The sequence below is a fragment of the Rhineura floridana genome, chromosome 15 (assembly GCF_030035675.1).
Source record: "Rhineura floridana isolate rRhiFlo1 chromosome 15, rRhiFlo1.hap2, whole genome shotgun sequence".
Taxonomy (NCBI): Eukaryota; Metazoa; Chordata; class Lepidosauria; order Squamata; family Rhineuridae; genus Rhineura; species Rhineura floridana.
The window spans coordinates 31422491-31448659 of NC_084494.1; the positions used below are offsets into that span (position 1 = coordinate 31422491).

General features: G+C 46.0%; 2 protein-coding genes across 6 annotated transcripts in view; one reads left to right on the plus strand and one right to left on the minus strand.

Annotated features, from left to right (window-relative positions):
- Window positions 1-20726, minus strand: part of ARHGEF1 (Rho guanine nucleotide exchange factor 1) — a 57475-nt gene extending 36749 nt beyond the window's left edge. For 2 of the 4 annotated variants that reach the window (XM_061597902.1, XM_061597900.1), the window contains exons 1-6: window positions 20558-20726; window positions 7886-7992; window positions 7103-7186; window positions 6492-6611; window positions 4025-4126; window positions 3040-3082 (exon numbers count right to left, since the gene is read on the minus strand). In XM_061597902.1, coding sequence (XP_061453886.1) covers window positions 3040-3082; window positions 4025-4126; window positions 6492-6611; window positions 7103-7186; window positions 7886-7912 — 376 coding nt within the window. In that variant the 5' untranslated portion in view covers window positions 7913-7992; window positions 20558-20726. Of the gene's footprint in view, window positions 1-3039; window positions 3083-4024; window positions 4127-6491; window positions 6612-7102; window positions 7187-7885; window positions 7993-20435; window positions 20457-20557 lie in introns of those variants that run through there. The other 2 variants (XM_061597903.1, XM_061597901.1) reach the window with 2 other exon arrangements.
- Window positions 20643-26169, plus strand: part of CD79A (CD79a molecule) — a 31362-nt gene continuing 25835 nt past the window's right edge. The window contains exon 1 of one of the 2 annotated variants that reach the window (XM_061597919.1): window positions 20643-20847. In XM_061597919.1, coding sequence (XP_061453903.1) covers window positions 20811-20847 — 37 coding nt within the window. In that variant the 5' untranslated portion in view covers window positions 20643-20810. Of the gene's footprint in view, window positions 20848-20877; window positions 21004-26169 lie in introns of those variants that run through there. The other variant, XM_061597920.1, reaches the window with a different exon arrangement.

A 26169-nucleotide genomic window follows, 5' to 3' on the forward strand; every position in this document is an offset into this window, starting at 1 on the left:
CACAAGACCCCAAAAATCTCTAGATAAAAATATCTTGGATTGAAAGGCTGGAAAAAGACTATTTAGAGTATAAGACTTTGGAAAGCCATGATGACAACCAGAGGACTAGGTGGATGAACCAACTGAAGTGGCATAACCTGAGGCTGCTTAGTCAGCTATATATTTTGGAAAGTTTTTGTTTGCTAAATGTTGGAATACCTCTTTAGACACTGTAACCAAATTTTGTGTGATGGTTCCTGAGATCATGGAGCTGGTTTTCATCTTTGTTTGGATACAAGTGGACACCATTTTGAATCAAGATGGCTTACTGAACATTTCAAACCAGTTTTTTGAACTGCACCAATTCTTTAATTTCACAGATTTCCCAAGCAACACCAGGTACAAGGCTGCTTAATGTGTTTATAAGTGGTAAGAGCGAATGAGGCCCCAACAGCATGAAAATGCCTAACCCCTGAAAAGCCATTGGATGAGGCGTAATGGGAGGGACTAGCCAATCTGCTAGCATATGGGCATCATGCATTCAGCACATCAATAACTGTACATGATTACTATCATTTTTTTACATGTAGAACAATGTTTCTACTCCTTATGACTGTGGAGATAAAGAGAGAAGGGGAAGGAGCATAGCTCAGTGGCAGAGCATCTGCTTTGCATGTAGAAGTCCCAGGGGCAATCTCCAGCAACTCCAGGTAAGATTGGGAGGAGCTAGTCTAAAGCCCTGGAGAGCCACTGCCAGTCAGCGTAGACAATACTGAGCTAGACAGTACTGTCTGACTCAGTATAAGGCAGCTAAGTTCCTATGTGTGGGCAATGCTGGGTTGCAGTGTGGGGAAACTGAGTGGGAGGGGTGAACTGGATTTTCAAGACATCAGAAAGTGGGCCTCACAGCTCTGTGCCACTGAGACAAGAATTTGCACTGGGAATAACATATTATTGCTATACAGTATAGAGATCTCTATTTGCCCAGGCATTTTCAACGCTTTTTCAAACTTGGCCCTAGTCTGCTCTTCAGGGTGGTTTCCAAAAACCCCCCAGTAAGCCTCTTGTCTTATTTTGTCACAAATATTTGTTAGATTTAAAGATTTATTTCTACTGCTGTGCGAATTAGTTTTATCCACACTTTTTCGATAGCACCCTGGAATCTTTTGATGAAAGGTACTTTTAAGAAATGTTTCAAATAAAATAAATAAGCTCTCCGGTGGCAAATGCTAACAAAAGGGCGGTGTCCCTTTCTCTCAGCCATTTCTAAATCAAAAGGTACATCCGAGTTTGCCTCCTCCCAACACGCACACACAGACGACTTCTCTCTGTGTGTATACAAGTTATATGAACACATTCTCTCTCTCTCTCTCTCTCTCTCTTTCCCAGGAAGCAGCGCTACGGTGAGGCCCTGCTCTCCCCCTCTTCAGTGTTCTATGGGAAAGAGGGTGGTTTCTCTCTCCCCCCACACACTCAGAAGTCCTGCCCTCTAGAAGCTCCTCCCTCTTGAACACTTCACACATGCCCAGCCTGCAGAGCTCTTGCCATGTGGCACCGAAGCCCACTTTTCATATCAGAAATTCCTTTCCGAGAAAGAGCGAGCGCTCACTAGGGCGGAGTGTGACGCATGTGCATGTTGGCCAGGCAGCAGTCATCTGCAAATGGCAGGCGTGGCCACCAGATGGTGCCATCAAGCCATAGGACGAGTTGCCTGGCTGGATCCTCTCCGGCTCGCACAATTTGCACCCCAGGCGTGACAGGAGAAGAGGCCCGGCCAGTCGGTAGCTCCAGATGAGCTAATCTGCTGGCCAGAGCAGCGGGAGACCAGTAGCCTCCCCCCCCCCGCCATTCTCCAAGCCTTGAAACTTCCTGTCTTTCACAGGGTTTCACCAGCTGGGTGGGGTTCCCCGAAAGCTGCAAGTAAAACAGGGAGGAGAGGCAGAGACTGGGGGGGGGGAACCAAGGGACCATATAGTGGCTGCAGCTTGGATGAAGACTTTCTGGTAAGGAAGCCACACTGAGCATTAATCGTAAGAGTCTTGCTGCACCATAAAAAGTTATTATGTCACAAGTTCTCGTGGAGTGCAGCAACAAGGGTTAGTCAACACTTGTCCCTTTTTACCGCTGGACCATGAGCCAATATATATTTCATCAGAAGCAAGTTGTGTTGAGATCAGGGGCACCAACTCCAGAGTGTACAAGGGGGATTTTATTTCAGCCCCCCCCCACCAAGTGGTCTTTCTCCAAAGGCCCAATATTGCAGGGGGGGGGAGCAACAACAACCCACAGTTTTTGGGAGATGTTTGTCAAAAAGGCAAGACTGGAGAGGGACAGGGAGGGGCCAGCCCTGCCCTCTGTACTACTTCCACACCTTCCCTTGGGGCCAATACCATCTGGTCCTGCAGCTCACACTGGGCTGTATGTGCTCCATGCTTAAAATAAAAATACTTCATTTAAAAAGAAAAAGCTGGATTCCACAACCTGCAGAGATTACGCAAACAAAGCAACCTTGCATAATTTTATTTCTGCTTTCGCCAGCCATGGAAAGTGGGTTTCAGCTATTGAGAGCACCGCAGTCCTGTGTTTTGGAATGCCAGCCCAAAGAAAATCACATTTGTCATTGCATCTTATCTTCTCCATCCCATCATTTTTTCTATTGTTCCAGAGTTTGAACTACCCAGACACTTTGCACATCTATAAGGACTGCTAACTTGGCCTTTAAAAGACAAAAGCCACAGTTCTCAGGATGCTGAATTCTGCAATCAGTATCAAAATTCTGTGCCTGTCCTGCACTTAGATAATATTGCAGAATACACATAGCACTACATATGCTTCATTCACCGGAGTCTCCCAGGACTTGGCTCAAAGATCTATAGGGTTTCTGAATGCACATAAAATCCAGGTGCAGAATTATGCAAAAAATACTATTAAAATGATCAATGTGCATAAAATTAATTAAGTTTGCAAAACTCATTGATACAGAGGACATGAAGCTCGCTGTTCCTGGTTAATCTATTACCTACTCACACACTCAACCACATCATTAATTTTGGTTCTTACCCAGCTCAAATTGTACAGAGTTTGGGACAGGGACCCTCAGCAGCTGCAGAAAAGATAAGGCACAATGATTAGAACAAGCAGGTGAAAACAATGATTTGAGGACACCCTTAAGCCACCTTTCCCCAAGCTGGTGCTCTCCAAATATCTCGGACTACGACTCCCATCAGCGCCAGCTGGCTGTGCAGCTACAGCCACTCTGAAACACTACAATCCATTCCACCACCTCATGTGTAGTCTATGTGTGGACAAGGTCTAAGCCTAAAGGTAGTGAAAGATGGTTCCCGCCGCTAAGGCAGCTTGCAAGATGCCTAAGGGACTGCAAGGGGCCTGTGTGGGAATCGGTCAGCAGTTTCAAAAGTACTGGAAGTGGAGAGGAGGAAGGAGGGGCATCATCAAAGCAGCCTCAGATCATGGTTTGAAGTCTTGGTTACAAGAACACATGTGGGGGGGGGCTGTCAAAAACTACAACAGTTTGGGGACCGGGGATTCCAAACTGATCTCTGAAATCACTTTTCAACAATTGCAGGCGGACCCCCTGCTAGCGTTGTTGTCTCTGAAGAGTAGGGATGGAAAGATCGGTTCTCTCTGTTCCTCATTTTTCCAACGTTAAATTCAGTTCTCCACATTTCTGCAGCAGTTTGCAATTGTTTTTTAAAAAAAACCTCATGAAAATTCTCCAGCATTTTGGTGCAAATTTCTCCTAAGAAACACATTTTTGTAGGCAGTTGTGGCTAATGTACACATTTTTGCAAGGAAATTCCTGTTATATAATGCATTTTGGTATGGTATCTTCACTCATACTGTATATTCATTTTTAAGAGCTCTCCCATAAGATATGCATTTTTGTTTTTACGTTGTACTTTCATTTTATTTTCGTACCACATCGACCTTGTGAAAGCTACCTTAGGCGCATTTGTGGAAAGATAGGGTATAAACTCATAAAATCATTATCATCATGAAGGGATCAGCTCCACTCTTCGCTCACCCCAGCTTTGTCCAGGAAAGTGTGGCAGAACTCCACAAACTGCTTCTTTGCCTCCTTGGCCCCAAGCCGGTTCAGGATGAGGTCCACGTGAAGGTAACAGAGCTGAAGGAAGGGAAGGTGGTTAAAAAAAGAAGCACTTGACAGTCAACGCAGGAAGGGAGGGACCAGATCCCTTCCACCCTGGCCTTCCAGAGCCACTTCAGGATGGCAATTCCCCACATGCCAAGCAGTATATACTCCAGGCCTAACCAGAGCAGACAATTTGTGACAAAGGAATAAGAAACAGCATTAAGCCATTGTGGTGAAACCAGGGACATGCAATTTCCAAGTACGTATTTTTCACAAATTTAACCTGTCTTCTAGGACACAGTGCCCTCACAACGCACCTTACAACACTCTGTAATACATGGAAAAAAATTGCAAACACGCACACTGCAGCAGCATCAGGCCCTAAAGATGTTTTGCCCCAGTGTTGCACAATTCAGCCAAGCACATCTCCTCTCACCTCCATCTCCTCTTGTCAGATTGCACACTGTTTCCTCCTCGAGGGACCTGCTACTCTCTAAAGCAGGTAAGGGGAACCCACCTTTGGTCCATACCCCTTTGGCCCTCCGGATGTTAATGAACTGCAATGTCCAGCAGCTGCAGCAAGCAGGGTCAATAGCCAGGGATGATGGGAGTTGTAGCTCAGCATCATCTAGAGGGCCAAATCTTCCCCAGATCTGCTCTCAAGTGCCGCACACATAGAATATTATGGAATGGGGAGGAGGGAGAAAGGGGCACTAGGGATCACTTGGGGGTATCACATCAATGTGAAACAGCAAGAATTTAAATACAAGTAGGTGAATATGATCAAATTAATTTTGTTATTAATTGCACTAACCCTGGCCGATATATTTTGTTCATTCATTACGTTGCCCTCCCCATCATGGTCTCCCCCAATTTCAGTGCTGAGGCTGTACTCTCCTTGGGGCAGGGACCTGTCTTTTTTTCTTTCCTTCGGCTGATCTGTAAACTACCATGTAAGTCAATGGCAAATAAATAATCCTATGGGATAATTAAGATGAAGAAATATTTTTGCTAAGACTTAAATTTTTTGTTAAAAATGCCAAACATCATCAAGCTATTCTCACACCTGGAAATGAATGCCCACTTTACCTATGAGAGAAATTAATGAAACCATGCTCAACTGGACCACTAAACACGAGAAGCAAAGAAAGTCCTGGAAGCCCACACTCTGTCCTGTCCCCCCTGCCCATTGGTCCACGCATGTAAGAGAGGGAAATGAAACCAGGTTATTGCTTCCCTTGTTTGCCAGTCATTCCACCTGGCTCTGTTAGAGGGCAAAGTTAGACAGTGGGGCCCTGTTCATTAGCCTGGCTAGGATCAACCACCATTTGGGTCCACCCCATTTAGAACTATCTCCTGCACTTACCATCCCACCTGGTGGTCACTATGCCAGAATTTATCATTGTTAATACATTATATTAACTTTAGGAATTGGGGCTTTAATTTGCATGTTTTCTTCTTCCTCTTTCCGTTTTCCTTTTGTGTCATGTCTTTTAGACTGCAAGCCTACAGGCAGGGGCTGCTTTTGTTTTCTGAGCTTTGTCCACTGCTTTATAAATGATTTTTAAAAACACCACTAGTAATTGAATGTGCTTGTTTTTCTCTTGCCTCCCTATCCCTTCTTTTTCTGTTGCGTCTATTAGATTGCTGGAGCCTGCCTATCCTACTGTTTGTACAGCACTTAAAAATACTCTTCAGCACTTAATAAATACTCTCAGTGCCTTGGCATTCACTGTGCACTGGAACACTGGAGCAGGGTTGCTTCTTACTGAGCAATGAGATAAGAATGTCTGACTGTCTGCAGGTTTTCCCTCATATTTCTATAAGTTAAAGGGACTAGAAATTTGCTGGATGAAAAAACAACTTAAAATTTGGGGGGGGGGGGAACTAGTTTGTCTATGGCATCCCAAGCTTCTGCATCATTCTGCCCCGGCTACTCTTTTACTGCCAGGAATCACTCTCACACTCAAACCCATGCAACATGTATGGCCCATTGACAGGAGTGCCCCTTGGCAACATTGAAAGCTTGACTAGATATTTTCTCCCCAACATGCTAATTTTGTGTGCACTTTGTATTAGGGAGCATTTAACATGTAATCCCCCCCCACCTGCTGGCAAAACTGATGTGAGCCAGCAAAGGCTATACAGTGCAACTCCCCTTAATCACACACTGCACTAATGGGTGCAAAGAGCTACCCAGGTTAAAGAGAGTAAAATGGTAAGTTAACTATTTGTGCATACTTTTTGGCATAAGTAAATACACTCAAGTTTGCCCCTGGCACAAGCTCTGGAGAGGCATTCACATGACCCCAGTTGCATCACAGGCTGGTGTAGTAGGAAGCCAGACAACACAAATGCAGCAATAAGCAACAGAGAAGCGCATGTGTGCAAGGCTCACCGCAGGGCTGGAGTCAAACTGCAACACTACATGTTGCAGGAACGCCATCAAGTAGACTGGATGCAGCATCAAAGTCTCCAAGTCCTGGAACATACTGCTTTGTGTATCTGGGTTCTGGAACTGAGGGGAGAATTCAAAGCGGGGACGGGAAAAATCAGGATTATCCTCACTTCACCTTCTCCACCGCACCCTCCTTAGCACCCTTGGGAGTTCTGCCTCCTCTTCACTCTCTTTTACCACAGCTTCTTCCATCTAGTGTTTATTCCTCCTGCTGTTCATAGGAAGTTGCTTTGCACCAAGTCAAACCGCTGGACCATGTAGTTCAGTGCTGTCTGCACCAGGTGAGATGAACCTTTGGCGGCGGCCGTCCAGATGTTGCTGAACTGCAGCTCCCATCAGCCCCAACAAGCACGGCCAATGGCCAGGGATGATGGGAGTTGTAGTTCAGCAACATCTGGAGGGCCAAAGGTTCCCAGCCCCTGGTCTACACTGACTGGCTGACTGAACCTGGGAACTTCTGCATGCAAGGCAGACGCTCTACCACTGAGCTACAGTGCTACTGCATGCTTCCTTCCGCCATTCAACACTGGCCCTTCTGATCTGCCACTTACTGGCTCAATGTCGTTTTCAAAATCCTCATCTTCCGCTCCAATGATCGCCATGGCTGACCCGCTCCGGGCACCCAGCGTTGGGCTCTGCCAGGGAAGACACAGGTAGCAACAGGACCATTTCAGTGACAAGATCAGGAAGAACCCACCTTATTTTGTTGGGATCGCCAATAGCTTGGGATCCCACCCACCCCTGCTGGCAAATCTGAAGATTTCTCCATGCATGCTTCAAGTGCTGAAATGGCACTGAGGCTTTTTTCTCCACATGCACACTGTGCAAACCAAGCAACCTAATACAGACGGACAGTCATGGGTTGAACCCAAGTACCACCACACCATCATCCACCAATCAATAATTCTGATTTATAAACATCCATTGGCCTCTCTAAGGCAGGGATGGGGAACTTTTGGCTTTCCAGAAGTTGCTGAACTACAACCCCCATTGTCCCTGGCAATTGGCAATGCCAGCTGGGCTGACGGCCATTGGGAGTCCAACAATGTCTGGAGGGTCACAGGCTCCCTTGTCCCTGTTCTAACACAGCCTTTCCCAAGCTTTGGGTCCCCAGAAGGTGCTGGACTACAGTTCCCATAATTCCTGACCATTGGCCATGCTGGCTAAGGTTGACAGGAGTTGAAGTCCAGCAACCTCTGGGGACCCAAAGGTTGGGAAAGGCTGTTCTATGGTATAGAAAGTAGTTTCTGAGGCCCTAGGTTGGGACTATGTCTCCCCCACTACCACCCTTTGCACATCCACACTTTTGCCCCCCTTTGCCAATTTTTACTCACTCCATTGTATCCTTCCTCCAGCTCCATCCTGCCCCCTTTATTTTTTTTTTGGGGGGGGTCCCCAGCAGCCGAGTCAAGGGGTCCAAGTGTTCACGATCAGCATACACCTTTAGGTGGCACACAGAAAATAAAAATCACTAGCTAGCATATATATATATATATATAATCGCTTACTTATTTGCATTTCTAAGCTTCTTTCTGCCTCCCAGGTCAGACAGGCTGGCTGGCTCAATTGCACATGATGGGATACATAAAGTGAAGGTGATGTCTCTGAGACCGCAACAGACAGCCCCCAGGACCAAAGCTGTTACCATAGCGGGTATCACTGTTAAGTCAAAGGCAATGAAAAAGCGAATGTAAGAAACCCAACCCTACTACTCTCACCCCCTCTGCAAAGTGGTGCTCCTATAAAAATGGCTGCCAACTCTGACCAGCTCTCACTGAGATGGCAAGCCTGTACCTGGATTGCACCACTTCAGACTGCCCGGGGGGGCGGGGGGAGAAGGTTCACATGATGGACTGCTCCTGCTCCCCCCAAATGCTCACGAGATTCCAACACAGAGAACACCAGCATGCTGTAAAAAAGGCACAGCTGGTAGAATCTTCCTCCCTGTTATCTAATAGTGGAGGGGACTGTTGTTATTTTTTGCATGGGGAACCACTCAGTAACACGAGCTCCCCCTTCCCCTCAGTCTGAAGTGGTATAGCCCAGACAAAGGTGTAGCACCTCTGTGAGAATTAGGTTACAGACTTGTTAATAGGGGCAGTCAGATGGTCTGTGCTTTGTGGCCCTCCAGATGTCACTGGACTCCAACTCCCACCTTCCCTGGCCGTTGGCTATGCTGGCTGGGACTGATGGGTGCTGGAATCCAGCAACATCTGGAAACCCAAGGCGAGGGAAGGCTGCTCCACAGCAGGGAGAGGGAGCCTGTGGTCTTCCAGATGTTGCTGGACTCCAACTCCCATCAGCCCCAGCCAGCACAGCCAACGGCCAGGAAAGATGGAAGATGTAGGTCAACAATCTCTGGGGCAGGGGGTGGGAAGCAGCGCTCCATCCCTGCTCTAGAAGAATGCAACAATTATTCCCCTTGGATGAGACCATAAGAAGAGCCTGCTGGATCAGCCCAGTGGCCCACCTAGCCCAACATCCTATTCTCACAGTGGCCAACCAGATGTCCTGTATGGGAAGCCCACCAGCAGGACCTGAGTGCAACGAGCACTCCTCCTTCCTGTGGTTTCCGGCAACTGATATTCAGAAGCATACCGCCTCCAGCCGTGGAGGGAGAGCATAGCCACTGTGGCTAGTAGCCAGCGATAACCTTCTCCTCCACGAGTTTGTCTAATCCTCTTTTAAAGCCATCCAAGCTGGTGGTCGTCGCTGCCTCTTGTGGGAGCAAATTCCATAGTTTAACTCTGCACTGTGTGCAGAAGTCCTTCCTTTAGTCTGACCTGAATCCACCAATGTTCAGCTTCATCAGATGTCCACAAGTTCTAACGTGATGAGAAAGGGAGAAGAACTTCTCTCTATCCCCTTTCTCCATGCCATACCCAACTTTGAGAGGATTCAGTTTTTCCAGAAATAACAGGCCCCATCCTCAGGAGCTATATTCAGGAAGAATATAGGAGATGGGGTGAGAAGAGTGAGAAGTGGAAAGCAAGTTGGAGCAGGGACGCCTTCACACACAGAGAGGTATTGAAGGTACCAAAGCGACCCCCCATCTCTCTCCCCCCCCATTACTCAGAAATTCCTGCACTAGGTGGAGGTATACAGGGCATGAATACCACCTCTGTCACCTACAAAGAGGCCTCACAGAAACAGCGCTGGCAAGGAGGGAAACTCCACACCCTGCAGACAGCCTGACTCATAAAGGGTGCTATTTCAAAAGGCTGGCATTAGGGCCAGGGAGGAGCTCCGTTTGGGAAAAATGTGGGTCAAAATCAAAACACCACATTGCAAAACTCTGCCAAGTGACACTGTTCACCCTCCCACCTCCATACACATGCATTGCCCCGAAGAACAAAGAAGTGACAGAGCAACCTAATTATCGGGGTTTAGCCCCAGATACCCATCTAGAGGGCGCTGATGGCCTTGCCTATCTATTTGTGAAATGGGCAACAATCCTGACAATAGGTGCTTTATGCCTTGGCACCCCCTAGTGGAGGCACAAAGAAAGGGTGCAAATAATCCCTCCGTGGGTATTTAGCACTTTGGAGCTCCCAAAAGGGAAACAGTACAATCTGCTATTTAGCAGTTCGCTTTGGCACCTAGATTCCCCCTATTGGGGTTCGACAGAATAACAATTACACAAAATAAATGAAGCCAGATTGTGAAGCCTTTTCAGGACATGTTTACAGAAGGCTCATAAACGGCTTCTCATGTAGCCAAGTGCGACAAGTAGGAATTGTTTCCTTGCGTGGTCTCCGGGAGAAGCTGGCTCTCTATGAGGCCACAAATGACGATTAAATAGAAGCACATGGAGAAGCAGGCCAGTAAAACTTCTTAAGGACTAGTAACTTATACAGATATATTTGCAAGGCTGCACATTTCATCTAGCATGAAGCTGTTTTAGCAGACAGAACTCCCAGCCAAGGACACTTTTTTTTCCAGACAAAAAGGCTCTGTGACTTTTTTAACAGCCGTAGAACAAGCTAGAATTCATACATGCACCCTTTCCCCATCACTTCATCATTTGGCTGGGAAAAGCTACACTCATGTTGAATTTCTGCCAGTGATGTATCTGTTAAAAAGACACAGAAACTTTGTCAGGAAAAAGGTAGCAACTCCTTAGTGTGGACTATGACCTGGCTTGCAACTGCATTCCTCAGCATTTCACGTGATTTTAGAAGAGTATCACAAAATAAGCCTTCCCCCACAGAATCCGAAGGCTTTTTCAGTGGGATGGTATAGCAATATATGTATATCTTAAATTGAATAAATTATTAAACAAATTAATTAAATAAGAGAATCCACAATAGTACACAAGCAGAAATGTCAAGAGGATACAGAAACTTAACAGTACGGCGAAGCACTCAGATAGTGCCGGGTACAGTTCTGGTCGCCTCATCTCAAAAAGGATATTATAGAGTTGGAAAAGGTTCAGAAGAGGGCAACCAGAATGATCAAGGGGATGGAGCGACTCCCTTACGAGGAAAGGTTGCAGCATTTGGGGCTTTTTAGTTTAGAGAAAAGGCGGGTCAGAGGAGACATGATAGAAGTGTATAAAATTATGCATGGCATTGAGAAAGTGGATAGAGAAAAGTTCTTCTCCCTCTCTCATAATGCTAGAACTCGTGGACAATCAAAGAAGCTGAATGTTGGAAGATTCAGGACAGACAAAAGGAAGTACTTCTTTACTCAGCGCATAGTTAAACTATGGAATTTGCTCCCACAAGATGCAGTAATGGCCACCAGCTTGGATGGCTTTAAAAGAAGATTAGACAAATTCATGGAGGACAGGGCTATCAATGGCTACTAGCCGTGATGGCTGTGCTCTGCCACCCTAGTCAGAGGCAGCATGTTTCTGAAAACCAGTTGCCGGAAGCCTCAGGAGGGGAGAGTGTTCTTGCACTCGGGTCCTGCTTGCGGGCTTCCCCCAGGCACCTGGTTGGCCACTGTGAGAACTAGATGGACTAGATGGGCCACTGGCCTGATCCAGTAGGCTCTTCTTATGTTCTTATGGGATGTGGACAGCCCACACCCCTTGCTTGGCCACAAAGCGCAATAAACGGCTCAGGGGCATCCACACTGTGCTTGAGGTCAACCCACTTTTCAGAAGCATTGTGTGCAGGAGACCAAAAAAGAAATACTTTGCACTTGCATTTTATAAACAACAATAATAAAGGCTGAATCAGCTGTGCCATGAATTCAGAGCAGCTGCAACCATATGGACGGGAGAGGAAAAGAGCACCCCCCCCAAACAAATTGCAGGTGCAAGAAAATTGCTTAACCAGATGAAACCGCTTACAAGATGGACTCTGTGGCTGCAGGAGGGGGAATCTGTCTGTCGGGTGGTTACAGGGATCCGGGATTAATGCACAATACGCCCCCTTCCAGTTTAAGGGGAAAGCTCCACAACGAGTGAGGCAAACAAACTCCTAGCCCCCTAAACCCACCCCTTCTCCCGTCACCCCCTCTACAGCCACTACCTGTTGCCAGCGGGCCAAGAAGCCTGACAGGAAGTGCACCACCCACCCTTCCCTCATTCCTCCCTAACCACAGAGCTGGAAGGGGGGGTGGAAGATTGCCACACTGGGACACCTGTGTTCCTTGGGGCTTTCCCCTTCCTTCTGGCCTGAAGGAGCAGCCTCTGGTGCAACCGGGTTCTATAACAAAAGGAGCAGCCAGAATATTTACAGAGAGCACCAATTTCCTGCAACAGGAAGTGATGCAAACACAGCCATTTCACAAACAGAGAGAGAGAGAGAGAGACTTGCTATCTTGGGGGGGGGGGCTGTGTCACCTTTAGAATAAGGGCCAAATTTCACATGTTAAGAAGGTAATGACATCGCAAGAAGAGCCCCACTGGAATATCTAGTGTGGTTTTCTGCTTCCGACGGTGGCCACCAGGAAGTGTAAAAGTAGGACACAGGAAGCTGCCTGATGCAAAGTCAAATCATCGGTGCATCTAGTTCAGCGCTATCCTCGCCGACTGACGCTGTACAGAGTTTCGGGCAGGGGATATTCCTGGAGATGCTGGGGATTGAACTCGGGACCTTCTGCAGGCCAAGCAGATGCTCTGCCATGGAGCTGCAGTCCTCCCTCCAGCTGTCTGCCCTAAGCATCTGGTAGTCAGAGCTACACTGCCTCTGAACATGGAGGTTTCCTTTAGAGAATTGTCTTTAACAGACTTGCCCGCCTTGAATTTGACTAATCTGTGTGTGCGCGCGCGCATGTGGGTTGTTGTTGCCCAAAGTCATATAAGTCTGCCTTTTGGCACTGAATCCTACAGGTCAGGATAGGGGAACCAGCGGCCCTCCACTTCCATCATCCCTGGCCATTGGCCATGCTAGCTGGGTCTGATGATAACTAAGAGTCCAACAACAACTGGGGGGGGGGCACCGCTTCACCACCCCTGCCACAATACTGCATGGTGTGAAGATTCCCAGGGATAACCATTTCTTGGCAGTTTCACTACGGACGCCTCTGTTTCAATACCAGGCAACACCTCTCTCTCTCAAGTGCAGGATGATTGCCCTCCTCATTCCCAGCTCAAAGCTCTGCTGATGTCCTTCCCCATCCCAAGATGCAGCCCCCACAGTCTTCTTCAGCCTTTTGGGAATTGCTGGAACAGTCACTCCTCCTGCTGCGATATCCTGCCCCCTTTGACATCCCTCCCCCGAGATTCCTCTTCCAGCTGTTTAGCTGAGGGAAGGGGGAGGGCAATGCGAAGGCTGCCCTAAGAGCTCAACAGAGCAAGGAATCTTTATGTGGCCAAGTGGGGCGGAGGGGGGGGGAGTGTCTGTGTACAAAACACATTTTGTACAAAGCATGTCTTCGTCAGTGTTGCCTTTGTGTCAACATTAGTGTCCTATCTGGTCATTTCCACCACCACTCAAAAAAATTTGGATCAGGCTCTGATTTTTCCAAGGGTGTGAAATATTGCAGAGGCCATGGGCAGCTTAAGCTGGACTGAAATGCTTTCACACAATTTTTAGAATCCCACATGCCAATCTGCCAGGAACCTCCGCCCTAACAAGCTACTCTCCGCCCGTGCATAGCTCTCTGCCCTTCACATCAGTCCTTTCCTCCCTAGTTTTCTCTCTTTCATTAATTAATGGGAAAGGATACCACATAATGACTTGTTCTAGCTAGTAGTCACGATGGCCACAAGTCAACTGCAGGATCAGGGGCAGCATGCTTCTGAATCAGCTGTTTGGATACAACAGCAGGAGAGAGTTCCTGCGCTCAGGGGTTTCCCAGAAGCATAAGAAGAAAAGCTGGATCAAGCCAAGGGGCCGGTCAGTTCAGCATTCTGTTCTCGCGCTGGTCAATGAGATGCCTATGGGAAACCCACAAGCAGGATCTCTCCCCAGATGCAATTCTCAGCTATTGGTATTCAGAGGCTTACTGACTCCAACAGTGATGGTAGAACATAGCCATTGTGGCTAGTAGCCACTGATGGCCTTATCCTCCATTATGAAACATCAGACCTCCTGTCCCTCGACTGTCACGTGGCAGCAGTCATTCCATCAGGCTGCCTCAGTGGAGAGATAAGCAGGGTTTGTTCAAATTTTACTGAAAGACCAGCTGTAACAGGCACTTCCTACCCACAAAATGTTTCTGTGACAAATGGTCATTATAAGAACAACTGTTTAAGAATCGGTGCCAGAGTTTGCTTTTTTCCCTTCTTCCCACCCTGCCCCCTTTCCCTGTGTGCCATGTTTTTTAGATTGAAAGCTTGCAAGCAGGAAAGATCTTGTTTTAATTGATTGCAGGTAAGCCATTCTGGAAGCCTTTTTGGCTGAAGAGCAGGATGCAAATACTCTAAATTGGTTGCCGGTTTGTTTGCCGGCCCAGTTCAAGGCACTCACATTAGTGTTTAAAGGCCTAAACGACTTAGGTCCCAAATATGTGAAAGACCACCTCCTTCCCTGCAGACACTCTCGGGTGTTGAGATCAGCAGAGGGGGCCCTTTCAGAAGTTCAGGGGGTGGATAGCCTGGGAGAGGGCATTCTCTGTGGCAGCCCCTATGATGTGGACCTCCCCACTGGGGTGCGTCCAGCAACTTCATTGTACAACTTTCAGCGAATGCTGAAGACGCACCTCTTCACCCTGGCCTTTGACACCTGAGATGTATATTTTTAGGAGCCATCCTATTTTCTGTGAGGTTTAGGTTGTTTCTCACTGTTTTTAATTATGTGTTTTAAAATTGTTGTAATCCACCCTGGGACCTTTGGGTGAAAGGCAGGTAATAAATTCTAACAAGCAAACAAACTAATTCATTTGACTAATGCTTTTTTAAAGCCATCTTTCTAAGTTGGTGGCCATCTTTATGTCTTCCGGGAGCAAATCCCAGAGTTACACTGCTGTGTGAAAGCATCCGGTCAGACCAGATGAACCATGAGCACCGTTTGGTAGAAAGTTGGGAGACAAATTTTAACAGATAAGCAACAGACAATCAAGCACAGTTCTTCTTATGTGTTTTTATAATGTTTAAGGATGTTCTTTCTTATATGTTCCTCCCCAAGCACTTTGCTTATCATTTCAGGCCCTGCTCTAGAAGTGGATGTCAATGAGAACCAGGGCTTTTTCAGTTGTGGTGCTAATGCATGTGTGGGGAACTGTTGACCCTCGAGACATTGTTGAACTACAACTCCCATCATCCCTGGCGATTGATCATGCTCAGCACCACCTGGAGAGCCAAAGATTCCTCACTCCTGTGCTAACCCCATGGAACATTAGCACCAACTGAGGCCTGCCCAGCACAAACAGTGAATGTTTTAGATACCAGCTGAAGATCTGGTTCTTTCACGAGGCCTTTGGCATGGGTTGCTTGCCTACAACAGTCCCTTTTTTGTAGCTTTCTCTGGTTCAGCCTTCACCAACCTGGTGCCCTCAAGATGGTTTGGACGACAACTCCCATCAGCCCCAGCCAAAACATTTTGTGGGCAACAGGTTGGCAATGTCAGATATGGATTCTACAGCTGCTTATTTTCTTGTTTTTATGCTTCTGCATTTTTTAATTTTTATTATTTTTATATTGTTTTGATACAGCTTTTGGTTTCATTGTTCTAAGCTGCTCTGCTTTCTGTTTGAAAAAGAGTGGAGTGAAAGGGAGGGGGGAAGGCAACCACACAAAAACAGTACAATAAACAATAAGAGACACAGCACTGGGGTCACTTCCTCTGGTCCTCTGAGCACATGGCAACCACACGAATAAAACCACCCCTGTTGTTTTCCAGCCACTTCAAGCCCATGCAGTTCACCCAATGGCAGGCAGAAGGATTCAGTTTTGGGGTCCACCACAGTGAGCCTTCAAAAACAACAACAACCCAACCCAGCATTTGCTGGTTTGGGCCACACGACGAATCATGTGCATAGGTGCCTGAACTAGCTTGCCACAGGTTGAAGCAGGCCGAGAGCCAAACAGGCAAAGCAATTTCCTGCTGCAACCACAAGGCCTTGTAATTAGCCTTCAACTGAACTTGCTACCTTTCCTTTCTTTATTTCCCTCCGCTGTCTCTCTCAACTGTCAAAATTTAAACTGTAAGTTCCTTGGGGCGGGGTTTGGGTGTGCGCGTCTTTCCTTGCTCCTGCCAATTCTAAAACACCATGCACACAGGTGGCAAAACTCGCCTCATCTGCATGATACATTTAAAGCAGGATCATACCACTTGAAATAGTCATGGCTTCCCCCAAAGAATCCTGGGAACTGAGGGGAATAAGGATCTCCTAACAACTCTCCGCACCCTTAACAAACTGCACTTCCCAGGATTCTTTGGGGGCCAGCCATAACTGATTAAAGTGGTATGATCCTGCTTTCAATGTACAGTGCAGATGGTGCAATTGCATTTTGTTCAAAAAGAGCTAGTTCCCACCATTCGGTCACGCTGTGGTGTGACCAAGAGAAAGAATCCAATGTGGAGCAACATAAAAAGGAAAGGACCTCACTTCCCTTGGGGTACATTTGAACACATTTCTTATGAACGCATGCATACCTATGTGGGAATTTGGATGGCTTATATTGATTTATATGTTTAAATTAAAATGGGTGCACTGGTAGTTATTGTATTCTCAGTGTGAGCCGATGGTTCCCCACCCCCCATTTTTCTTGGTGAAATTTGCAATTAAAATTAATGAAAAAAGGCATAAAAAGGAAAAGACTTTATTTGTAATGGTTGAGGTCATTAGGGGCAGGGAGCAGGGTTAACCTTCCACCCCAGAGGTTTCCCTCAGCAGAACCCTAAAACTTTGCCCTATGTGAGTGAATTTCTGCCATTCATAAGTAAAACACCTGCTCTTACAGGACACTGAGGCAAAGGCAAAAATGTGCCCCTCCAGACCTGAATTTTTATTGCTGGGGGGGGGCTTACAATGTGTGTGCACAAAACACACTAAATCACCTCTCTGTGTCTCTCTCTCACACACACATGATCTGTGCAAAATGCACCCCCATCCTCACCGCACACGCCCCATTGTGAGAGGCATTTTGATAGTAAACAATGCCTAGTTATTCTAACAATTATTTGGGGGTCCCTTTTTTCAATTTTGGCAGATTCTGCCACTACCACCACCAACAATACATAAACTGAAGAGATCCACAGGGAACTAGTTGTTTGGATGTATCTGGGGGGTGGGGGTTCCACACTGCAAAGGAAAACCGATTCCCACAATTTATTTCAGGGATATTTAGTCTGTGCATTGGAACATGTTACAAGGATTGAAATGAAGGGGCCCTTTAATCGGTGGGACGGAAGATGAGAGGAGGGCAGGAAAACGAAAGAACAGAGAGGTCTTATTGGAGCTTGCTGAAACCTCACCGACTAAGGCAGCCCAGCCCCTTCCCCCAAACCACAGGGCCCCTGGCATGCACTCTGGAACTGACCTCACAGGCTTAAGATGCCTCCTCCCTGGCTAGAAAAAAAATGTCTGGCATGCAAAAGCGTGTCCCAAGGCAGCTGCAGTGATGAGAGACTGGGAGGTGGAGGTAGGGAGGCACACGTGGGGAGGGGGGAGGAACATGCCTCTAGGGGGCAGCAGTTCCCAATTCAGTTCCAGGTGAGGCTGGCTGTTGATCCTCCTGAATGCCAAAAACCTCCCGGCCTCCAAGGAACTCAGCTGCAGGAAAATACGTCCCATATTTTAGGATCATCACTTCAAAGGGTCTCCTGGTTTTATTATGATCCTTATTGACCTCCCTCATTCCAATTACAGGTCATAGGAAATGGATGGGATTTGGAATAAATAACAAGGCTTGCCCCCAAATATAGAGTGTGTGCTTGTGTGTGTTTTATATATGCAGAGACTACTGGATGGATCAGTGGAGGCCAGGCACAGATATAAACTTTTGCCATCTGGGAGATGCTCTTTTGGTTCTGAACCCAGAAGCAGTGAGAGTTATGACAGGAATGCAGGAAGCTGCCTTATACCAAGTCAAACTGTTGGTCCATCCAGCCCAGTATTGCCTATAACAGCCTTTGCCAACCTGGTGCCCTCCAGATGTTTGGGACTACAACTCCCAACAGCATGTGCTGGCTGGTGGGAGTTGTAGTCTACAACAAATGGAGGGCACCTGGTTGGCAAAGGCTGGTCTATGCTGACTGGCAATGGCTCACCAGGGTTTCAGACAGGACACCTTCTTAGTCCTACCTGGAGACACTCAGGGTTGCACCTGGGCCCTTTTGCATGTCAAACAGTTGCCCTACCCCTGAACTACGGCCCTTCCCTTAATAGTGTTTACACACATACATAAAAACACAGTTATAGCTTTTCCTCCAGCATAATGCTTGAGTGACACCTCCTTCCCCTGCAGTTTAAAAGTTCACCTCCAGCTGGGGTAAAACAAATTAGTGGGATATATATATATATAGCCATGCACTATAGCTCTCTATGTTCCACCCCATTTCCCTAAATCCAGTACTGATGCCACCCCCACCCCACAGCCAGCTTCAAAATACCCCTCACCCATTACACAAAGCTTTACTTATTTTAAAATACAAAAGGATGCTCTTCACTACTCTGCCCATCTCACTCTACAAAAAATGAATTTCGACATCTGCATCAGAAATATTATGAATGTCTTGTATGCCAAGATGAAAGTTGCCCCTAAACGTTCCATCCAAGACTCCACAAGCCCATCTTCACTATAAAATAAAAGACCCTTACGAACACAGACCACATTCACACCAGTCATTTATTCCACTCTTATTGCACTTTAAACAGTCATGGCTTCCCCCAAAGAATCCTGGGAAGTGTAGCTTCTTAAGGATGCTGAGAGTTGTTAGGAGACCCTTATGTCCATTACAGATCTGCAATTTCCAGAATTCCCTGGGAAGAGGGAACCACTATTAAACCACTCTGGTAATTGTAGCTCTGTGAGGAGAATAGGGATCCCCTAACAACTCTCAGCTCCCTTCACAAACTACACTTCGCAGGATTCTAAGCCATGACTGTTTAAAGTGGAATAAGAGTGGAATAAATGACTGGTGCGAATGTGGCCACACTTCCAGCAAGGATGGAAAACCTATAAGCCTCCAGATGTCTTTGGACTACAACTCCCATCAGCCCCAGCCACTGGCCATGCTGGCAGGGCTGATGGGAGATGCAGCAACCGAGTCAAAATCTGATCCAAAGGGGGTTGCAACTGCAGCACGACCACCATACTAATTTAAGGTAAAAAAACCCCACCATAATAAGCAGGTACCCAAATGCACGTTTGGATTAAAGGTAGGTCCTGGGTCCAAAAATGTGGAAGACTACTGCTCTAAAATTAGCTTGCCAAAGCAGGAAGGAGAGAGGTGGGAATGATGCTAGACGACCCTTCGCCAATCTGGTGCCCTCCATCTGGTGCCCTCCCAGCAGCTGACTCGGGCTGATGGGAACTGCAGTCCACAACGTCTGGAGGGCACCAGGGTGGCGAAAGCTGTGCTATAGCCCTTTGGGCCTCAATTAAATACAAATAATATTTATATTTTCCAAACGCCGTATCAATGCCCCCACACACACACAAAGACACACAGGCGGCCTTAAATCCATGCTGTTTTTCTTCAACCCGAGTTTCAATCTCTTTAAAACCTTAAATCTACAATTTCTGCCATTCCTTTTAAACCTCTCCACCTCCCTGTACCATCGTCTGAACATTCAACGCTTTCCCCCCTCTCGGGTTTCATCCTAAATGGCATCTTCCTTTCTTGAACCTCCTATGTGCTTTTAATCCCAAACCTTTGCATAAATTCCCCCAGCCCTGAGAAACCTGAACGTTCTGCCCCCCCGCCATAATCTGCGAGGTCCACCCCGATCCTGTTGTCAATATCAGGCCTCAAACTTGGAATACCAACACCAAGAGTACCATAAGCATGTGCAGAATGCATTTACCTCCAAAAGATAGAAGTCCCAGGAATCTAACCCTCTTTGTCCCCTCCAGGGCGAGCTTTATGGGAATGGGCTCTATGGCTACTCAATGACGAAGGAAAATACATTTGGCACACAACTCAGATGACTTTCCCCACCCCCTTTCCCCCTTCTTCCTTATTTATTACTTCATATTTTCCAGGGCTGAGGCACAGCTCTGGAAAAACACGTTCCGAGGTGCTGGCGTTTTAAGCGTGACCACTAAAATGACAGCCTGCTCCCACGCAAGACGCGATTCAGGCTGCAATCCGACTACCCGGGCATAAGCCCCATTGTGCTCAATGGGCGCTTACTCCTGAGTAAACAGGCACAGGGTGGCGCTGTAAGGGGCAGAACCCCCAGCTCGAGCCAATCCGGCTTCCGAGCAGCCCTGTGCCCTAACGCTTAAAATCTTTTTGTTTGCTTGCTTGCTTGCTTGGAAAGAGAAGACACAATCCCTCCCTCCCTCCCTCCCTCCCACTCACTCACTCACTCACTCACTCGACCGCAGAGAATGCTTCGGACAGGAAATGCCCACTTTCGGTACACACAGACCCCCCCTTTTCCCACAGCCCCTCGATCCGAATCGAATCCGTGCACACGCGCGGCTTGGAACTTCTCACCTGGATCCGACTGGAGTTTGGCTCCCACCTTCCGAACCAAGGCCCTGGCGGGGTTTCCTGTCGCAGAGGGCGGTTTTCGGGGAGGAGGGACGGGGGCAGGAAGCCGCTCGCATTTTCCGGCTCCCTCCCAGCCGGTTTCCTCCCCCCACCCCCGTCCCTCCCCTTTCTTCAACAGGCGGTGCTTCCATCAGCGCTGGCTCAGTGCTTTGTGTTGGAATGCCCCGCGCAGCCCTGCGGGTAGGGGAGGAGTCGGATGGGAGGACTGCACGTCGGAACGCGGCGACTCGCAGGTACCAAGCGGCAGGGCCGGATTTACGTACAAGCTAAAACAAGCTACACCTTAGGGCCTCACATTACGAGGGGCTTCACGTTAGAAAGGGGAAAAAAAGTTTACAACGTTGCGACCGGGAAACCATAACAATCATACAAAATGAAGATAATTTTTGGTAGGTATTGAATATCATTGTTGCCACTCGCTTGCTGACAACAGTAAACAATTCATGGAACGTCGTACACATGCGGCCTTTGGGAGTCTTGCAGAAAACAGCCCGCATGTATATATAAATAATATTACAGTATATCTAATTTATATATTATATTGTTTGTGTTATGTGTTTGACAAACTCCTAAATAGAGAATGTGCACACATATAACTTGCATTTTAATACGTATATTACACGACTATCAAATTCTGTTTAATTGTACAGCCCGTATTTTGCATTTTAAAAATGTACTATTTGTTGAAGAGAGAAAGGTCTCAGTCGTGTTATGACTTAGGGCCACAACAAGTTTAAATCCAGCCCTGCCAAGCGAGCATGCAAAAGTGATCCGTTCTGGCCCGTTTTGGGGGCTGGGGCAGCTTCATAAGACAGAAGGAACAGGCCCCTATCCTGTGTGTGTTTACTCTGAAGTAAGTCCCATTAAGTTTAAGAGAAACTGACTCCCAGAGGGGAGCACACATATAAACTGTGTGCAGCATGATCCTAAGCATGTGCATTGAAAAGCAAGCACTGTTCAGCTCAGCAAGACATAAGCTGCAATCCTAAATTACCTGGTAGTAAGCCCCATAGAACTAGATGGGATTTGCTTCTCTGAGCAGACACGTATAGGACCACGCTGTTACTCATCAGTAAACTTTTGGGAGTGCAGTCTGACCACCCAAATGTCTTGGAAGCAAATTTGCAGTCCTAAACATACTTACCAGCAAGAAGTAAAGCCCAATGAATTCAGGAGGATTTACTTCTGAGTGGATGTAACTAGGATTACCTGTGAGAACTCCCCCCCCCCCCAACTGGGGCTTGCTATCCCAAATAAGTGTGGGTAGGATTGCGGTCCAAACCTGCACCTTACATGGGGAATAAATTCCATTGAACTCAGGGGAATTATTTACTTGTTAAAAATGTATCCCACCTTTCAGACAAAAAAAATATTTATAAAAGTATATACCACCCTCTCACAAAACATTAGGGCCATGATGTTTTGTCTCCCAAAGTGGCTCACCTCTGTTAGAATTCAATGTGCAGCACTTCATAAAGGAAGTTTAAAACAGGCCATAAAGCTTATAAACTAGGGCTGCGGTGACTTAGCCTGTGCCTGCTTTTGAGACGGGCTCCTGCCTCAAAAGAAGCTTATTCAGATATATCAGTCAGATTTTTTTTTTTTTTGACTGATTAAACTTCTCCTGGGTAGGGAGAAACGAAGAGATTAACCTCAAAGCCTATTTTTGTTGGGACGACCAGATCTCATTAATTTATGGGACGAGGTCCAGCCGACGAAGGTGGGACGGATTTTCAACAACAAGCTCTATCTGATAAAGCGAACGTTCATCTTATCTTCTAAGAGAGAACGCACTAACAGGCAAGCACCCTTCTTTCTATATTTTTCTTTTACTTGACTTAAATTGTTGCTGTTTAAAAGAGATTTGCCAGATTGATCGGTTTTTGACATCTCACTGGGGAGCCATAACTTCTCTCTGCTACTCACTAATTAATAGCTTATCTCTGTTTTTGTTGCAAAAAGCTGTCCTGGATTTGCATTCTAAAGATATACACAGAAGAGGGATTTCTATTCCAGATTTTTATTTTGAAGAATATTATATTGTCTGAGACTACTCTCTTTTTGGTCTATTTTATTTTGACGAATCTGTTTCCTGACGACCGCCATTAATTGTTTCGATCCTGGGAACTGCATTTTGTTTACTTAAGCATGGAGAGATAAGGCTGTCTGCTCTGTTTATACTGTGATGTCACCAAGTTTGGAGTATTAACCCAATTGTTGCTGAAATAAGAAGTGGTTTTCCTATATTTTTCTTTTAAAATGGCAATTAAGAAAGTGGCTGAGAAGCTGGAAATAACTATGTTTCAGAAAATAATGGATGAGATTGAGATAACGAAACAAAACCTGCGACAGGGTTGTAAGGAGCTGAAAATTGAATTGAGTAAAATGAAGCAGGAGATTAAAGATATAGGGGTCCCTGTGAGAGAGGTGACCCTGGAAGGGGTCCCTGTGAGAGAGGAGACCCCGGAGATTGGAACAAACGTGGAACAGGAAAAAGATTTGGAGTCTATGGACTTTAGAAACAAAATCTATTGTTTGGAGACACAGGAGATTAAAGACATAGGGGTCCTTGTGAGAGAGGAGACCCTGGAGACTGGAACAGGGGTCCCTGTGAGAGAGGAGACCCTGGAGACTGGAATAGGGGTCCCTGTGAGAGAGGAGATCCCGGAGATTGGAACAAACGTGGAACAGGAACAAGATTTGGAGTCTATGGACTTTAGAAATAAAATCTATTGTTTGGAACTCAATGTTATCTCTGAAGAAATTAATGAAGATTCTAGAGATAAAGTTATCAATGGCATGGATAATCTTCTGGACTGGAATGATGTGATGGAGCCCAATATAGAGAAAATCTATGGAATTAACTGCAGCCATGTGACAATGGAAAAACTTTCAAGAGATGACCCAGTGTATTTTGAAAAAAAGAACAGAGATATGATTTTACAGCAGTATTTCAGCAACCTATTCAGAATGGATGGCAAGAAAATATTTGGGATAGAGGTAATTCCCATCAGACTCTTACTATATGACTATGGCTTTGACAGCAAGATTATTATGGAATACTGATAATGGAAGATTGGATACTGAAATTACTGGACTTAACAAGACTACTGAAGATGGAAGATGGAAAATGGAACTAATAGGGATAATAGAACAATGGCTACTGAAATTACTGAACCTAACAGATTCTGATGTGATGGATTAATTGAAATGTTTATTTTGACTATGGTTATGACAATAAGATTATCATAATTAGTAATGAGATGGATTAATCGATATGCTTATCTGGAAAAAAAATTGATAGATATATTTCTTAAAGAATTGAAACCTCTCTTTGACTTTTTGTGGAAAGAATAAAGTAATGTTTATGAGATTTGATGATTAAGTAAGATAACTACTGGAGGAAAGTGATTTTATAATATGACTTAAGAGACAGGATTGTTATATATTATAGACTTATAACTGATTTGATCTTTGACAAATGGGAAGTCAATATTTTACTCTTTATTTTTTATTTTTGTTTTTTTTTTTCTTTTTTTCTTTTTGTTTAACTATTTTTGATTTTGTTTTTTGTCTTTGAATGTTTTATGATTTTGTCTTGTATGTTTTATGAAAATCTGAATAAAAATTATTGAAAAAAAAATAAAATAAACTAGGGCTGCAATCCTCTGCACACTTACTTGAGAGTAAGCCAATTGAACACAGTGGGGTTTCCTTCTGAATAACTGTGCATAGCATAACATTCTTCAGTAAGAGATGAATCACAGAACGGACGGGAGGTGAGATCAGAACAGAGCAGTGAGTTTTTTACAGGCAGTTACAGCCAGTAGTGCAGTGGCAAATTCAGAAGTGCAGGGTCCTTTCATGATAGTCACAGCCATGCCCTCCCTTTCTGCTACTGGGTTGAGCATGAGATCCTTGTTAATGCCTTCTCCCACAACAACAGACATCCGTAGGAGCCAATAAGCATGAAAGGGAGAATATTAGCTACTAAGAAGAGTCTTCTCAGTGGCTGACTCACCTCCTTTCACTCTGATTGGCTCCAATCAGCAGGAAAGGACAAGGAAGCATGCTGAAGACTCTTCTCAGTGGCTAACATATTCCCCTTTCATGCTGATTGGCTTACAGGATGCTGAAGACATAGGGACTCTGATGGGACTTTGTTCCCACAAAAGTAAGGGCTCTAAGACCTGCTGCCCCTGAGACCCCGGATGACTACACCCCTAGTTATAGCCAGATGGGAGCTAGACAGGGCTTACCATAGTGATATCCTACTCTTCCTTGAAGTAGCTCAAAGGAGCATACATGGCATTTCCTCTCATTTACCCTCACAACAACCCTGTGAGGCAGGCTAGATGGAGTGATGATGACTGGCCCAAAGGCACCTGAAAACGTTATGGCTAAGTGGGGTTTTGAATCCTCATCCAGCACCTTAACCACTACACCACACTGGTTTACATCTTCCTTTCCCTTAGTGGTGATTTTTGCAGGATAAGGGTGGTGCAACAACCTAGCAGCTCTTGATCCAAGGCCAGAATGACCATCTCCCCACTTCAGTAGCCCCATAGTTCTTTTTGACAGGAAGAGCTCCCTGAACCTACTCATTTTCTGGGGCCAGACTGGTCTTCCCTTGCCATGTTGTTCCTTGTGGGTGGGTGAGAGGGTATCACAAAATGGTTGTAAATGGTTCCTTCCCAGAATTAATATGATCTAAGGCTTCATGTAAATATCTTAGTAATTTTCACAACAATTCTGTAAGGTTGGCTAATATAATTATTTTATTATCTGCTCTAGAGAGATTATTTCACTGCTGCAAAATGTTACAGTGTGGTGTGTTCCAGTCTGCCAGCCAGCCATGCCCTTTTCCAAGGATACTCTATTCCACTCCCCCCTCACCTGCTTTTCCATTCCCGACACTCAGCATTCTGTGTCTTCAGCAAACCTCAGGGTTCATCAAGCATGCAGAGACCTTCCTCTTGGTCCGGTTTTGCCTTCAGTCCTGTTGGCACTCATCAGCTGAGTTTGCTATTTAAAGGAGTGATAATTATACGGTGCGGGCTTTTAAGTTCAATTCAAACATGCATGCTTGTCTTTCATTGACTGAAATGACATTTCCCATGGGTGAATCAGCTGCCACAAATATTGTTGTTGTTATTGTTCTTGTTTATTTTGTACCCTGCCTTCTAGTTAAAAACACATAGAGAGCAGCTTACAAAAGTTAAAACACACAATAAACATGGTAAAACAGACAAAACACAGGAAGCCAAGTGGGGCCATTGGCCTATCTAGCTCAGTACTGTCTACACTGACTGGCAGCAGCTGTCCAGCGTTTCAGACAGGGGACTGTCTTTGCCCTACTTGGACACTGAAACCAGGACCTTCTGCACGCAAGAATAGCTATTAATCATAATAGCTGGATGAAAAAAGCACCACGTTCAGAGGCAATGCTCGGAGGAACCGATCAGACCAAAATCTATCTAGTCCAGCCTTCTGTTCCCACAGTGGCCAACGGGAGCTGACAAGCAGGAAAGGAGCAAGCTATCTCTCTTCCACTG